General features: G+C 28.0%; 2 protein-coding genes across 2 annotated transcripts; both read left to right on the top strand.

The window, feature by feature from the left end:
* Positions 1–1,613: 1,613 nt before the first annotated feature.
* LOC123890753 (protein FLOWERING LOCUS T-like) lies at positions 1,614–17,093 on the top strand. The gene is made up of 5 exons (XM_045940437.1): positions 1,614–1,844; positions 2,289–2,350; positions 4,582–4,622; positions 5,943–6,159; positions 17,044–17,093. Exons 1-5 carry the CDS (start codon positions 1,641–1,643, stop codon positions 17,054–17,056), a joined length of 537 nt encoding a protein of 178 aa, XP_045796393.1. The 5' UTR covers positions 1,614–1,640; the 3' UTR covers positions 17,057–17,093.
* Positions 13,879–17,056, top strand: LOC123890752 (protein FLOWERING LOCUS T-like). Its single transcript, XM_045940436.1, has 4 exons — positions 13,879–14,112; positions 14,655–14,716; positions 16,598–16,638; positions 16,827–17,056. Exons 1-4 carry the CDS (start codon positions 13,909–13,911, stop codon positions 17,054–17,056), a joined length of 537 nt encoding a protein of 178 aa, XP_045796392.1. The 5' UTR covers positions 13,879–13,908.
* Positions 17,094–17,964: the final 871 nt, after the last annotated feature.

Here is a 17,964-nt window from a genome sequence, read left to right on the forward strand (position 1 = left end):
TTTTTCATATTAATTAAATGTACCTGCGTGTCAGGGGCGGACCCAGCCATAAATTTCTAGTGGGGTTAAAAAATTTAGGCATTACAATTTTTTTTTCCATCTCAATAATAATTCAGTTAAATAACAAACAATATGTGAAATTACTACTAATACAACATGTATATCCAAAAAAGAGAACAATAAACCGGAAAATATTTATTCAAAAAAATAAACCAACAAACTATATCTAAAAAGTCACAAAATTTCTATTCGAAAAAAAAAAAATACTAATTTATTGAATATATGTTAAATGCATATCACTTATTTAATTCAATCAGCTTATATCTTATTAATTTTTATTCCAATTTTACCCGTATTTAATTTTTGTTCCAGTTTTACTGTATTATCTTACTTGAAAAAATTAAATATTAATTAAACTTTTTTTTATGTCATGTCATATTTATATGCTAGTTCAATTGCTAATTTTACCCAATTCTATAAATTTAATTAGTGGTCTACTATATTTTGACAAAAAAGTCAAAGTTGATGATTATAAAATTAAACTATATAACTTAAAATAATAATTCATGTATAACCAAAAACTTGAAATCATCAATAATAGACTATGAACTAATATTTGTACTAATACTTAAACTAATATGTATACGAGAGACTTACAGTTATCAATAATAAACTCTAAACTAATATTTACATTAATATTTGTACGAATATGTATAAAAAAAGACATAAAATTATTTATAAAATTTTTATTTTTTATTTTTAGAAAAATTTGGACCGGGCTGGTGTGGCTATAGCTACACTTAGCCACACACACCAAGTCTTGAACATGTCCGTCCATACCGTCTGTCCATAAATTATTTTAGTAGGTGTAACTTAACGGTAATATATACAAACATAACTGCAATCTAAAACATTGTTTCAAAATTAAACATTATTATGCTCAGGCAATTTTTTTTTTTGTTTTGTTGTGAAAACCAAATTTTTTTTATTTATTATTTTGTACTAGTTTTTAAGACATAGTTCGAGTAATTGAGTTGTGACACCTAAAGACGTCTGATAAGAAGATTTAGCGTTTAAATTTTTTGCTCATATAATTATTTAAGAGTCTTGCTAACAAATTTTCTAAAATTCATTGAATAAGTTAAAGTATACCTCTTTTCAATGCAAAATTAAGTTTCTTTTTTTTCTTTTTCTTTTTTAACTTAATATTTTAGACATAATATATATTGGTAAAATTCAATATTTTATAGAGGGGCAAGAGTTATATTCTTCAAGTAACTTTAATTTTTTTTTGTTCTTCAAGTAACTTGATGCTTCCCATCCCTCTCATTATATACTATACATATAATATACATATAATTCAGAAAATCTTTAAAATTAATCATTTTTCTAGGAGATGCTCCTCTTCACACAAACATCCTATTTCTTTAAAAAAAAATTGTTTACATTTTTTCTTTGAGATAACTTTATGAAAATAATTAAATGGAACAAGGTATATACAAAGAAAAGACAGAATATTGATTACAAGTGATCACCTCATGTGAAAAAGGCAAGTCCAAGGCTATATAAAAGCATGGCATGTAGTAGAGCCATTGCACAAAATTATCAAAGCATATATATAATAAAATAATACATTAATTATGCCTATTAACTCAACAAATCCTCTAGTTGTTGGTGGTGTAATTGGAGATGTTTTGGATCCATTTACAAATTCAGTTTCTCTAAGGGTTGTTTATGAAAATAACAAAGAAGTATTCAACAGTGGTGAGCTCAAACCTTCTCAAATAGTGAATCCACCAAGAGTTCAAGTTGGTGGAAATGATTTCAGGACTCTATACACTCTGGTTGGTATACATATATATATATATATTCTTAATTTCTTTAAGTATAATTAATATATGTTTATATAGATCTTAGTTACATTCTTTTATTTTTATAAAAATTTGGATCCCAAAGATAGAAAAGAAAGTTGTCCAGTACATGACGAATAGCCGTTGTAATGACATGCTTTCACTTTGTTCTAGTCAAAAATCATTTTTAAGATTGTATTTAATATAACCAATATTTAGTATTCCAACCTCGAAAATAACTTCAATTTCAAGAGAACACAAGGATTATCGTTTGCATCATCAATATATAACCTTAAATATCTATACAAATTAAACCTAATCATTGTTAATAACAACTGCCACATACAAGAATGCTATCACCTTAGAAAGGGCCAAAATCTTAAATTGATTAAAGCTTTTGTTTCTATATATGGTTTTTGAGTTTGTGGCACTTTGCAGGTAATGTTGAACCCTGATGCACCAAGCCCTTGTGATCCTAATATGGGGGAATACTTGTATTGGTAAGTGCTAAGTGGAAAGTTAACCATATGGACTTAATTAATAACAACTTACTTCCTTGCTTAATCTATATATATATATGTAGCCATGTTATATATGTTTAATTTGATCTTCAAATATCACAAGCATATTTATAAACCCACTTGGGGTTGGTCGAGTGGTGTTGGCTTGGGCCCTTGGAGTATGCTCCTCTCAAGGTCTCAGGTTCGATTCCCACTGGTGCCAATTTCGGTGGGCCAAGTCCATACAGAGCAAAAAAACTCTGGCTTTAAATGGGGCCCCCGCAAGTGGGCGGTGGGATTGGTCCCCTTGGATTAGTCGGTCCTAAGGCCGGATACCAAGTTTTCAAAAAATAAAAATAAAAAAATAAAAAAAATATCACAAGCATAATTAAGCCCATTGTTGTTAAAATTGCGTTTTAACTTGTAAACTCGTCCGATTTTGCGTTTCTAGGTATGAAAAACGTGTTAAATTGGATGTAAACTCGTTTTCTGGTAAAGTCGGGGAAAAAAACAAGTTTACACTGAGTTAACTCGATCAAACTCGCTGGAATCGTGTAAACTCGCACGAGTTTACTTGTGATTGCGAGTTTACCTTTAAAAGCTCATGATGCTATTTATGTGGTGATTTAGTTTATTTTGCTCTTATAATTAAGTCTATATTTTGAAATATTGATGTTTTTATAGTAGTATATTAGTATATATGTCATATACATAATAATTTTTCATATTATTTTAATTTTTGATAAACTCGTACGATTTTATGAGTCAAGTTTACGTGTCGAGTTTACCTAGACAAAACGAGGTTAGGTAAAAACTCGATCCCGACGACCTTTTAGACCGTATGTTATTGTTTTGTTCAAAAGAATGCACTAATTGGTGCTTGTGAATTGTATTCATATATTGATGCGTTGATTTCTGTTGTATCTATTAGGATCACATTATCTAAAATTTTTGATAAAGCACTTTTCTTTATTAGAGTAGTTTGGATTTACTTATTTAACTTTTATCTATTAATAAAAAAATTGTAATATTATTTGGGAGAAGTTAGGACTCTATTTGGAAATGCCAATAAGCTAACTTGTAACTTATAGCTTTTAGTTTATAAGCTAAAAACTCTGTTTGGTAACAATTTTTAAAAAAGGGCTTATAGCTTATTTTACCTAGCTTATAACTTATTTTTTAAACGCTATTTCAAGTAGCTTATGAGCTTATCATTTTTCTTCCAATTTTACATCTATCATTTTACTTGAAAAAATTAAATAGTAATTAAAAAAATTTTCTTATGTCATTTTATACTTATAAGTTAGTTAAACCGCTAATTAATTTTACCAAACACTACAAATTCAAGCAGCTAACTTATTCGCTATAAGCTAAAAACTGACTTATAAGCTATTCACTATAAGCTAGCTTATCAGCTATCTACTATTTTTTACCAAACAGATATGTGAATGGCTTATTGACATTTTTCATAAGCTTTTTTCAGTTTTTTTTTGGGGTCAAGCTTTTCAGCTTATTTTATAATTAGTGGTTCAATATAACTTAGGAAAACAACTTATATATACACAAGTAATTTAACTTTATTTTATCTTTAATTTACAATAGAGATAACTTATATAAACTTTCTGTAAAAAACAACACTTATATAAATTTATACATAAGCACTTCTTATAATAAGCGTTGTGCTATAAATTGCAATTAAATTGTTTATCCAAGAACTTAATAAGAAAGTTTTTAGGTATAATTTATTTTTCTGATAATTTTTTTTAGTTATTTTCATATAAGTTATAATTGATTTCATAAGTTAAAAAAAAAAAGTAGTTTATTGGAAAATAAACAAGGAATATTCAACCTTTGTGAAGTTATGAAAAGATAAGTTAAAAAGAAAATTTAATTTATTTTCTTCAAAAAAGTCAAAAAGAAAAAGTTCAGCAAACACGAGTTGACATATTCAACCAAACCAAGTAGTCTTAATTTTGCATCTTGTGGAGTCGCTATCACAAGCACCAAACTTTAGCAATTGTACTTTCTCCCAATCTTTATTATCAATGTCTAGCTTTATTTTGGTTTTGCGTAAAAAGAAAAAACTTTATTTTGGTTATATACTTCTTCTAATTTCATATATATATATATATATATATATATATAAATTGTTTCGTGAATTTAGCTCAGTTCGTTTATTCACCTTTAAAATAGAATTTCTAAGATCTTATTTTCATTGAATGGGTCCTTAGGATGGTAACCAACATTCCAGCTACTACAGGGACAACGTTCGGTACGTGCACAACTTTCTTTCACCATTTAATTAATTATTTTTAGTGTTTTATTTTACAGCAAAATTATGATCAATTAGGTGTACAAGCAAATACAGTATACTTAGGACATTCTTATCTTTCATATATCATAAAGGAGATAACATTTTTTTGAAGGATAAAGGAGATAACATTTTCTCAATAATTTTAACTTAATTATTGCATATATATAATAATAATAATAATAATAATAATAATAATATGGTCGGGGATATAATTAGTAGATTTCATGAATTAAATTGAAGGACATTTTGTGCCATTCAAAAAAATTGAAGGATATTTTAATATGGACCTAAAAAAAATTAAGACCTTCTCCATCTCTAAAAAAAAATGTAGGCTATTTCATGAGAGAAAAATACAATAGAGTTTCTAGTGTCCCATGTCTAGTGAGAGCGAGACCCATATTTGGAGGACCCACAAAGCTTTTAAATGTGTCTTTTTTTTTTTTCATTGAAGGATTCTTCCGTTTAATCTCTTTGAGAAATAGATGGAGGGAATCTTGGTCAAAAAAGTGTTAAAAGATAAATTCTTACGAATTTTAGTAAAATAATCAATTTTATAAAATTGAATTAATGTGTTATACTAAGTTAACCTAAATAGTTTATATTTAACCAATGCCATAAAAATACCAACAAGCTTGCAATTGGTTTAATATCAATTTTATGGCTCGTTTAATGGTTAATATGTGATAGAGACGATAAGATATAAAAACATGGTAATGATATAAACATGACATGATAACATTATTCTATCGTATGTTTCTTGTAATTTTTAATTAAATATTCTAATTATAATAGGTTGTTAACTTTTTATATAATTTAAATTACAAAGTTACCCAAGTGAAAAAATCATACATATTTTTGAAAATAATTATTAATATTTTTTTATTTAAAATCAAAAAAAAATTTATTTATATTTTATTAGATTTCAATTTTTATTTTAAACTGTATTTTATTGGGGCAAATCAAAAAATTATTTTTTTATCCTGTTTAGCTGATTTCTAACCCAACTCATAGTCAAAATAAAAATTTTAACTAAAGAGAAATGATAGGATATATTTCAAAATTAACTAATCATATCACGCTGTCTCATCAAACTGAGTTATGAGTTATGTCAGACTCTTATCCTAACCATCAAATTAATTGAATTTAATGAAGTTCTCAATTTTTCTTTTCTTTTGCATTTTTTAAGTTTTTGTAACAATTTAAGTTTTTTTTTTCTACTATTCTTTATTCATTTTTCATTCAATTTAATCGTTGTAAAAATAATTGAATGAATTGTAGGGCAAGAGATAGTGAGCTATGAAAGTCCAAGGCCAACATCAGGGATTCAGCGTGTGATATTTGTGTTATTTAAGCAACCTTGTAGGCACACAATATTAGCTCCTGGATGGAGACAAAATTTCAATACAAGAGATTTTGCAGAAGTTTATAATCTTGGATTACCTGTTGCTGCTCTCTACTTCAATTGTCAAAGAGAAAATGGTTCTGGTGGAAGGAGGTTGATCATCTAATAATGCAACAATAATAATATCTAATCATATGAACAAATCCATATCCTTCAATATAGATAATAAATAATAGTGGATAACAAAAAAAAAAAGTGGATATGGATATGGATAATTAAAAAAAAACTAAAAATAAAATACTATAAATGTGGAGGAATTAATGATTCATCTAGGTCTGGAAGCCTGTATCAACTCCGATGAATTTGTGAGACCTGAATCAACTAAACTTGTCATAACAAAAAAAATAAAATAAAAATTAAGGTGGAGACCTCTTATCCGAAGTTTTTCTACCTCTTGTTTGATTTTGTTGTAGTTTTTTGATTTTGTTATTTATCAAAATAATAGAGAAGCCTAATTCAAATTGAAGTGTGTATTTATCTATTTGCCATTAAAAAAAATTAAAATATGTATTAGAAAATAACGTGACTTTCTCCTGCTATATATATATATATATCAATCTCATTTTTTTTCCACCAACTTTTCTGTCACAAAATACACCAAAGTCATAGTAATTTTATAATTTCTTCCGTGTAAAAATTAGTATTGAAAATATTATAGCTATATTTCCTTTTTAAGGCATAAATTGGTAACGGTATTAAATTTGTCAAAACAAGTATTTGTTCTTTTTGCAGAATTTCATTGACTAGTTTACAAGAACTAAGAAAATTGATAGTAAACTAAATTTGTAAATTTATTAAGGAATGATAATAGAAAATATTTTTACAAAACAAACGAGGCCTATAATATCTTCCTTCAAATTTAATCATTTTAATCTCTTATTTCTAAATTTCTATTGCAAAATTTATATAATAAGAAGTCGTACGTTGTCTTCACTTTTAGATTAAATCCAGGGGCGGCCTGTGCACATATGTATGGAATGTGCGACAGTATTGGCCTCAAAATTTTGAGGATCTCAACTCAAAATTTTGAGGTTCTATAATATTACTTATATATTATTTATACTTTTAGATTAAATCCAATGGATTGTATTTTTTTTATAAAAAAAACCAAAAAATTCAAAAAAATAAATAAAATATTAACACTATCGTGTGATTTAATTGTATGTATGTATCAAAAAGTATACCCAGTTAATACATAAAAATTAATATATTTTGTAGAACTTTTTTTTAAACCAACAATATATGCAATTAAATTCTTTTTCATTTTTTCTACCAAGAAAAAAAATTGTTTTTCATTTTTTTGTTTACAAAACTCTTTTACATTTGAAACAAAAAGTAAAAGAGCCTGCAGTTTTATCATCCAATAGAAAAAGCGTATGCACTTTTTTTTTTTTTTTTTTTTTTTTTTGTGGGTATAGCTTTATACTAGTACTAGTTATAGTTATATATTATAATATACAATAAATTAATGCTCACAAGGTGAATGTTGTTCTAAAGAATAGTGTTTATGAAATCTAATACTCTTCTGGTAGCGACAAGGATATTCCTGTGATATATACAACTCCACATACTAAGCATCATTAGCAAGACCACAAAATTTGTGGATGAAACACTATATTCTCGTGATCAATTTCCATTAACTCATTGGAGTATCAAACATCCAAAAAAAATAGGAAAAAATAAAAACACAAATTATTATATTAGGGTGGCGAAACAAGTTGAGTCTGTCGGACCGGTTGATTTATCAGCTATATTTCAGGTGAGTGGGATCTCAAACTTTTAAGTTGATCCGTCTCGTTTAATCCGTTGAAAAATGCAACGGTCCACATGTTAGTTAAAAATTAATCATTTTTTTTCATGTGAATTATGTCAATAAATCTCATGGGTCCGGTGTTGCTAATAAAGTATTACATTGTTCCTTATTTTTTATTATTTTATTTTATTTTTTATACTAAAAATGCTAGGACTCCACCTTTAAACCTTTTTAACATGGTCCATATATTAGATGCATCCTTGAAAAATATGGAAAAGTTTGGAGTGTGAGAGTAGTTTAGCATGCATGAATTGATTTATATAATTGCTTAAATTAGTGAAAAAAATTAATAATAAAGTTAAAGATCCATGAATTGACCCTTTTTATTAAACTCCAAACTCCAACTCCATTGGTAGGAATTATAAAATTATATGTTCATTTATCCAATCCCATATATTAGACTTGTTTTCTCTCATGTCATTGTCTTCCTTTTCCCCTCTTTCTCTTACACATGAAATTCTAAAATGAAGAGTAAGAGATGAGACAATCATTATCTTCTACCCTATCAAATTCTATGGTTGAAGATCAAATCAAAATCAAAATTTGTAGATAGCCAAGTATAAATGTTGAGTGGTGAGGGAATCCAAGTGCACCCTTTATTCTAAGGTGTATATACTTATTACTAAATTTTATATTCCATAAATGCTGACCATCAAATTTATTTTTTTCAACTTGTAGTGCCTACGAAAGAGTAAAAGATTGACAAGTATCTTTTTTGTGGCCAAGGATATAACATCAATCTAGACCCAATAGTGCTCCAATCCATTTTGCATGCAAAATGTAAATGAAGTTTAAAATTGCATTTTTGGCAACTACATAATATAGTGTATGAGCTTAATATTTAACCTTAACAATTTAGATTGTGTTTGAAGGAGTGAATTCAAATTTCTTTTATGTCAATAGTATTGCTTGGATGAAAAATTTAGAGGATTTTTTAAAAAATGAAGAGATTTAATGTTGAAATAATTCGTCAAAGTTAAATTTAGAGAATTTCAAACATTATCTAAAAATTAGGAATTTGAAATTCTTTTTATGAAGTGGCAAACATTATTTTGTTGGGTCATGAGGGGGCAGTCGAGAGATTATCTACATTGGGTTCAGAACAACTATACAAGTGAGTTGGATACTACACTTTTACCCAAAACCTTAAGACATTAGGTTTATGGATTATCTCACTTCTAAAGTGTTCAACTTCAACTTTTTTAACCAATGTGAGGCTTAACTTACCTCACACTTGTCACAACACATTGAAACTCACACAACTGTGAGTTTTCATATTTGACATGGACGAAGATGTTCAACTTAGTAATATCGGCAATTGCCAGTTAAACTAAGACTTATAGACTTAAAAATCGTTTTTTTTTTTTTTGTCTAGTGGCTTGAAATTTCACGTTAAAGGTGAATAAGTGGAATGTCTGAGGTTCGAATCCTGACTCCTGCATAATCTATGCGATATTCCTATCAACTGAGCTAAGCTAACGGATACGAAAATTCCTTAATTTATTGCTCTATATAATGTGAATCGCAAATTCCTTTGTAGTGCTAAATGGATCCCCACATTGCAATCCTCATCCAACTAGTATAATTTATATTCCATACATGCTAACCATAAATCTTTGTTAGATTTGTAGTGCCTATGAAAGAGTAAAAGATTGAGAGAGTATATTTTTTTTGTGGCCAAGGATAAAACTAGATGTCTAGATTTGTACGTACCGTAGTTTTTGAGGCATAGTTCAACTACTCTTTGAGTTGAAAAATTAAGAATAGTTTAGGATGAAAATTCTAGCTAGAGTTCATCAAACTCTAATTCATTATACTCCTATTTGTTTTCTATTTTTTTCTTTAAATGGAGGGAATATCAATCATAAAACACATAAAATTTCATATAAACTATTTAATTTTAAGGTGTGTATAATATGGATCTCTTAAAATTGATTTAAGGGTGTATCCTTATCATTTAGGAAAACATAACTCTTATAATAATAAAAAGAGAGAATAAATATAATAATTTATTAAAATAAAGTTCATTTTTGGATCAGGTGCATATTAAAATTTTCCGTTATTTTGGTAAAGCTTATTATTTGGAATTTGTCTAATATGAACCTCTAAACATTGTGCAAGAATAAAATTTTACCATTAAAATAATAAAAAGTAGAGTGCAAATGTGTAATATTTGTTAAAATTTACTATAAACAGTACGGTTTATATTTTGACATGTTCATATTAGAATCTCTTATTTTACGTCCGTTTTAAGCTTTTTGACGAATCATTAATTAAATAAATAGTTGTGAAACGTACTAAAAAAAACGGCAATTTTAACCGTTTATTATTTTATTTGTGTTTCAATATGAATGTACTCTATTATGATGAACCTCTTAAAAGGGGTCCAATGATGAAGTAATTTGTTAAAGACTACTCCAAGAAGGTCACCCATCCAAAGACTACTCCAAGTCAAGCACGCTTAACTGTGGAGTTCTTATCGAATGAGCTACCGAAAAGAAGATGCATCTTGTTGGTATAGGTAGTACCCATCAATCCTTATAAGCCTTCCTTCCACCATGCAGTCTCAAACCCGCACAGCCTCAGGATCCCTCTCATTCCGATGTGATTCGTTTTTTGCCTAGAAGCTGCCAAGAGCCGCTAATTGTCATGCCTCATGCACCGACAACCACTCCCCGCCCTCGTCAGACCCGGGTGTTACATGCCCACCAGCTTCCGCTTGGTTCGTCCCCGAACCACATCGTACTGGGAGAGGTCTGCTCTGATACCATTTGTAACATCCCAAACTGCTTTCAGGTTGACCGACTGACCAATGTAACGCCCCAATATTTTATATATGCATCTTATTGATCTATTATTTGATAAATAAATTCTATAATAATATGTTAACTATTTTATATTCTATTTATTTTATAAGATAATGAATATTTTATCAAATCATCTTTGGAAAAAATAATTATTTGACGAGTATTTTTCATTGGTCAATCCACAAATTACTTTAGGATCTCAGTATATTTTAATTATTCAATGTAATGCTAGTATTCTTTTATATAGGAGCAACCGAATATATTCGAAATGTTAATTTAATTCTTATATTGAAGTATTTTATTTTTATTAATGGTATTGAAACATTTTAGCCTAAAGAGGCACACGTTGATCCATGGATTGGGTAGAGCCTTTGATCAAAACTCATGAAAGCAATTTATGTGGCCCTTATTTTATTTAAATGCACATTTAGTCAACACTAATTATTTCTATAATGATTCCACATTATTCCTCTTCAATGCTTAGACCTTTCCTATTCAAATTGGTCATAAAATAAAGTTAGCAAATCCCTAAACTCATGGGATATACTTGGTGTAGCAAATCCCTAAACTCATGGGATATACTTGGTGTAGCCTTCTCATTACTTCCAATCCCTATTAACGGTGCAAACCTTATGAATAATATTTGTTCACAAATCACCCCAATTCATTCCCTTCTTAGTGACAACAAAAAAAAAAAGAGGATAACCACCGATCTCCTCCTTCATGCAAGCCTCACGCAAATTTTGAGGCACTCATACCATTCTCTTGATTTCCCCAAGTCCCTGACGATACACCATCACCATCAATAGTCCATTGAAAATATTTTAAGTCTCACAAGTATCCATATACCATATATTTTCTCTTATATTTCACGTAAGTCTTTCTATACACCTTTTTCTATTTTAATCCATCCTTTTCTATTTTAATCCTTGTTTCACCTTGTGAATCCTAAATCTAAGTCATTTTCATTTTCCTTTGGATTGTCCCCGTTAACCGTCGGATCGTTGAATCAAACTTTGGAGCGTGAGATATCGTATATGCACTTTAGTTGCGAATTTAAGATAGTACAGTAATTGGAAGAAAGCACTTGAGGTAAGGGCTTTTTCCCCATACATTCATGCTACATAGGGATTTGTTGTGAGATAATGGTAGAACCTTTATCACTAAAATAAACCAAAGGTATCAATTTTATAAAAATAAATTCATACTCAGTTTATATACGTGTGCTTTTAATAATTAGAATAATTATATACATGCCTTGCGTTTGCTTATGTTTTGGAATTATTGTATATGCCTTGTGCTTGTTTATATATGTCGTGTATATATGGTTGTTAGTTTCCTATTTGTCTTATATGATTTAAGATTTTGGTTTGCACCTTTTCTTCGTGGCCTATGAACATTAGTTTGTGGGTGTGATCTAATAAATATAAATTAAGTGATGTAAATAAAAGTACATGAAGGACTAAGTTATGTCGCAGGTCAAATTGGTCTTTTAAGAAAGTGAAGTTCCATGCATCATATAGATGTGTAGAGAAGAGTCTGTTTAGAGCTGGTGTGACAAGTTTTAGGGCCTGTGTGGCAGAACTTATTTTTAGCCTGTGTGGCGGAACTTATTATTTAGCCTGTGTGGCAGAAGCCTGTGTGGCAGAACTTATTTTTAGCCTGTGTGGCAGAACTTACTACTTAGCCTGTGTGGCAGAAGCCTGTGTGGCAGATTTTCTTATCCGGATCATTGTCTCATATAGGATTGTCTTAGTTGCATTGCATTGCATATAGAAAGGGAGAAAAAAAAATACAATAGTAAATAATTATTACAATTATAATAAAAGCAAAGAAAAAGTATAGTTAGTCCATGGTAAAACGGTGATCGTTGCTTCCTTGTCTTTCATTTGATTTTTCCGTGCAATTTGTAGTATGTGTAATTATGTTGCTTTGTTTATTACTGTGTTTAACAATTATATGCTGCCTATATGTGTATATGTGACTCTTATCACCAAAAAGTTTTTATAATAAACTAATAATTATATTTTCGATAAGGTGAAGTGTTTTGTTATTATTTTATAACATTTTCTTGTGGTGAGTATGATTCAATATGGACCAGGAAATTGACCCTTACAACCAACATTTTAGGTACTCAAGGAGAAAGCTTTGATTGAATGTGATGTGATGCTCGAAGGCGCACGAACGGGGAAAATTGGGTTTTGTAAATTTGAGAATTTTTATGTAATAAATGTAATAAATAAGTTCTTTGTTGTATTTTCTTCCGCTGGAAATTTTCAAACAATAATTCATTTTTAATTAAGTTTATAATTCTTTGAATTTCACTTCAATTATCTTTATAACTATTTTATTTTAAAAAGGAAAAAAAATAATTGCACATTTTCTAATTAAATATGGTTTTTAAGAAATATCTTGGATGAAAATCCGGGATGTTACAGGGACTATTCTTGACTATATGGTAAAATGTAAGAACTAAAAACATATTTAACCTCTTGTTAATAACTATTTTTTTCAATGTCATATATATATATATATATATATATATATATATATATATATATATATAAAATTGAGCAAAGAGGTACATGATTAGTGCTACTAGATGTCTTTCTGATGTCTACTAGTCACTATGATATCTCATAATGCTCTTAATTTACCTAAAAAAAATGTCATATATATATAAAATAACGGAAATTAAGATTTAGTACAAATATTTTGGAGTATAAGTAATACACTAAAAAAAATAACAAAGGTAAGAGGCAAATAAAAAAAAAAGACATGAAAAAACTTGTTAATAACTATTAAAACACTTGTTCCTATTTTTTTTTTATTATTACTATAAAATCTACTATTCATTCTATTGAAAATACTCAAAATAGTTAGGATTCCAATTTGGAACTTTTTAGGAGATACATATTAGACAAATTCATTTAATATTATTATTATTTTTCTAGAAGAGATGCTCCTGTTCACACAAACATACTTTCTTTTTTTTTTTTTTTTTTTTTTTTTTTTACATTTTCTATATGAAACAATTAACTTTTTAAGAAAATAATTAAATCGAACAAGGTATATATACAAAGCAAAGACAGAATATTGATGACAAGTGATCACCTGATGTGAAAAAGGCAAGTCCAAGGCTATATAAAAGCATGGCATGTAGTAGAGCCATTGCACAAAGTTATCAAAGCATATATATAATAAAATAATACATTAATTATTATGCGTATTAAATCAACAAATCCTCTAGTTGTTGGTGGTGTAATTGGAGATGTTTTGGATCCATTTACAAATTCAGTTTCTCTAAGGGTTGTTTATGAAAATAAGAAAGAAGTGATCAACAGTGGTGAGCTCAAACCCTCCCAAATAGTGAATCCACCAAGAGTTCAAGTTGGTGGAAATGATTTCAGGACTCTATACACTCTGGTTGGTATACATATTCTTTAATTAATTTTAAGTGTATATATATATCGATCTTAGTCAATTACTTACATCTTCAATTTTGATTTTTAAGATTACCATATATAAACTATAGCACAAAGGGTGCTCAAAACTATTACAAAGAGAGACTTATTAGATAATTATACATATAAGAATATACATATTAATTTATTTAAAAAAGAATATAAATATTAAATGTAATTCTCCAAAGATAGAAGAAAATCTACCTTAAGAGTTTTATTAATTGATAATTAAGGCCGACATACCAAAATCAAAACATTGAGCTCAAGTAATAGATGAGTCCCTTAGAACAAATTGAGAATTACTCGAATTTGATTTCTGATAAAAAATAATTATTGGCCATACACCCTTGTGAAGAATAAATATGAAATAGCTTAGGCAAGTCATCACTTGACATACTAACAAACAAATAAATCTAATTCTGTTTCGTGAAATCTCAAACAACGAATAAATTTGCTTAAGAGGCCAAAATATTTAGTTTTAACTTTGTAGCACTTTGCATGCAGGTGATGTTGAACCCTGATGCACCAACCCCAAGTGATCCTAATATGAGGGAATACCTGTATTGGTAAGTGGGAAATTATACACATATGGATTTTACAAAGGCTAAATTACCCTAAACCCTAAAATTTATACATTTTGATGCATATATTTCTTTTGTATCTTTTCAAATTAAGCAAATAATTTAATTAAACACTAATTGAATAAATTTTGATGCATATATTTCTATGTAAAAATTGTTTCTATATAGACATATATGGGACATAAAGTGAAGCTACGACCTCCCTCCGAACTATTCAATTGAATTCTCTTCATTTATATTTTTGTTTGTTTTGAAATAGTAATTAAATTCTCCATTCTTAAATTTTTTTAGACCATTCTTATAAAATTTAATAAAGATAGGGATACTTTTCAAAATATGATTTTTTTTTAAAAGTTTAGAAATTATAGGGGCCTATTTGCAATTTTTAAATTTTTCAAAAACTTACGGGGATTGATTTACAGTTTTTGTAAATTTATAGGAACCAATTTTGTATTTTTTTTATATTTATAGGGATCGATTTTCAAAAGGCAAATGCTAACATGTGCCCTAAGGGCATATTTTAAGGTACATTTAATTAACTAATATCTCATTTAATTTACTTCAAAAATAGTAATAATTAACTTTATTAATTAAAAGATATAGTTCACTATATTTATTATCTATTTAAGAGAATTGGAAAGACAAAATATATTATGCTGCCAAATTTGATTTATGATCACGTGATTGGTAATACGACCATAATTATATGCATCCAATTTTTTGTTGGTTTGTTAACAATCAAACTTATAGTACTCCTGGTAATACTTGATTTATGCCAACTTGTGATTTTTGTTTTTTTTTTCGGTGAACAAATTGAGTATTATAATATTATGTTGTAATGGTAACGATTGTTAGTACTATTTTAGCTTTTGAATTGCTAATATGTTTTAGAATTTTATAATACTTACTATAATTTAATTTTTTTTCATCTTAAAAAAAAGTTTGAAAAAAAAAGCTTAGTAGCAAAAAATATGTGACCAATCGCGTGATCATAGATCAAGTATTTGGCAAGTATCATATTTTGCCTATGCAATTTTTTTAAATTGGTAATAAATATAGTGAACCATATCTTTTAATTAATAAAATTGATTATTGCTATTTTTAAAGTAAATTAAATGAGATATTGGTTAATTAAATGCACCTTAAAATGTGCCCTTAGGGCACATGTTAGCAGAACCCTTTTCAAAATTATAAACATTGCGAAGAATTTCCAACCTAAAAAATATAGAGGTTGTATAAATTTTTGAAACATATAAGAACCAATTTCCATAATTAGCAAGATCCAATGTACTCTTTAAGTATCTTAAATAGTATAAGATTTTGTAAAAAAGTTTATGGGAATTTCATATTGAGAATCAAAATATATCACTTTTTGAATAAAAAATTTCTTTAAATGAAAAGTTAATTTCTTTAAATGGAAAGTTCTCAAGGACATTCGTTAATTAGCAAGACCCTCGAAAGAATTATATGAACCAATTTAAAACATTTACCGGATATGTATATTTTACAAAAATGATTGTTCGAAAGTTTATACCATATAAGTCAAATCTATAACTTTTTGCATAAATGTAATATGTTATTATGATGTTGTCAAGATTAAAATTGTATATTAAAAGCATGCGAGGTAGATAAATTGGCCAATAATTATTCCAACCAGAAAATAAATGTGGATTCACCCGACCAATTCATATCATAGAATGAGTTCATTAACCACTTGAGTTTAATATCTTAGTTGTCCTATATTCGTTTACAAATTAATCTTGTGTGTGTGTTTTGTTTTTTTTTTTTTTATTATGTAAACTTTTGTTTGGCTGAATTTATTTCCATTCTAACCTTTTTTAAATTTCTTTTTTTTTTTTAAACTAGGATGGTAACCAATATTCCAGCGACAACAGGGACATCTTTTGGTATGTACACAATTTTTTTTGTGTGTCTAATATTTACCTCTAAAAATTGATTTAAAGATGAACTTTACTATATTTAATAAAAAAAATTAATAATAAAAAATGGAGAACAAAAGTAACATTTTAACTAGTGTCATCGAGCATAAATAACACTATTTAACATAATCCTATTTTGAATGAATGAATTGTAGGGCAAGAGATAGTGAGCTATGAAAGTCCAAAGCCAACATCAGGGATTCATCGTGTGATATTTGTGTTATTTAAGCAACCTTGTAGGCACACAATATTAGCTCCTGGATGGAGACAAAATTTCATTGCAAGAGATTTTGCAGAAGTTTATAATCTTGGATTACCTGTTGCTGCTCTCTACTTCAATTGTCAAAAAGAAAATGGTTCTGGTGGAAGGAGGTTGATCATCTAATGTTGCAGCTGCAGCAACATTAATAATAATAATAATAATAATAATAATAATAATAATAATAATAAATAACAGTTGATACGATACCGTGATCATAACTCAATTGTAAGAATATTGCAATATGTAGGATTCAAAGATTGAATCCGAATTTCACTACTTATTTATTTTAAAAGTGAAATTATAGCCGCTAAACTATTTAACAAAAATAAATAAATAAATAGTGGAAATGCATGTATACCTATCATATTATGTCATCAATATTTTAATAATCAAATATGGAAAAATAAATGAATAGTGGATATGTTACTGTCTCTACACATCTTTCTTCTATATTTGCTAATCATTTATCTTCACTCGCCTATACATAATAGGACAGGTCGGGTAACCTCAAACCCGACCTGACCCGACTTCGAATTATTATTTAATTTGGACAGTGAATATTTTTCAATAAATGATGTGGGACAAAGTTGGGATTAACCTGAAACTATTGAATTGAGACTGTCGAGTTTAGTTTGAGTTGTCCTCACACCTAGCAATGTCATTTTAAACTATAGATAGGCTTTAGAAACTGTTGTTGTATATATGTGCAACTTTGAGAACAATTTTTGTGAATTACTATTAATCACATGTTTCTCAAAAATATTTTTGTCTAAGCTAATATAATTTTTTATTCGGAAAAGATTAAAAAGCGCATGCATTTTTATGACTCAAAAGAAAAAGCGCCGCACTTTATACTTTATACTTTTATACTTTACATTATTACACCATATAGTAACCGAATATAACTCAATCTGTTTTATGTTATGAAAATATATAAAACTCCTATGGGAGCTTACACTAGGGTAGGATGAATATTCTTATATATGATATCTATATCTTCATATATACATTTCCACAAATTAAGTATCTTT

Source organism: Trifolium pratense, linkage group LG6 (genome assembly GCF_020283565.1).
Source record: "Trifolium pratense cultivar HEN17-A07 linkage group LG6, ARS_RC_1.1, whole genome shotgun sequence".
In the NCBI taxonomy this organism is placed as follows: domain Eukaryota; kingdom Viridiplantae; phylum Streptophyta; class Magnoliopsida; order Fabales; family Fabaceae; genus Trifolium; species Trifolium pratense.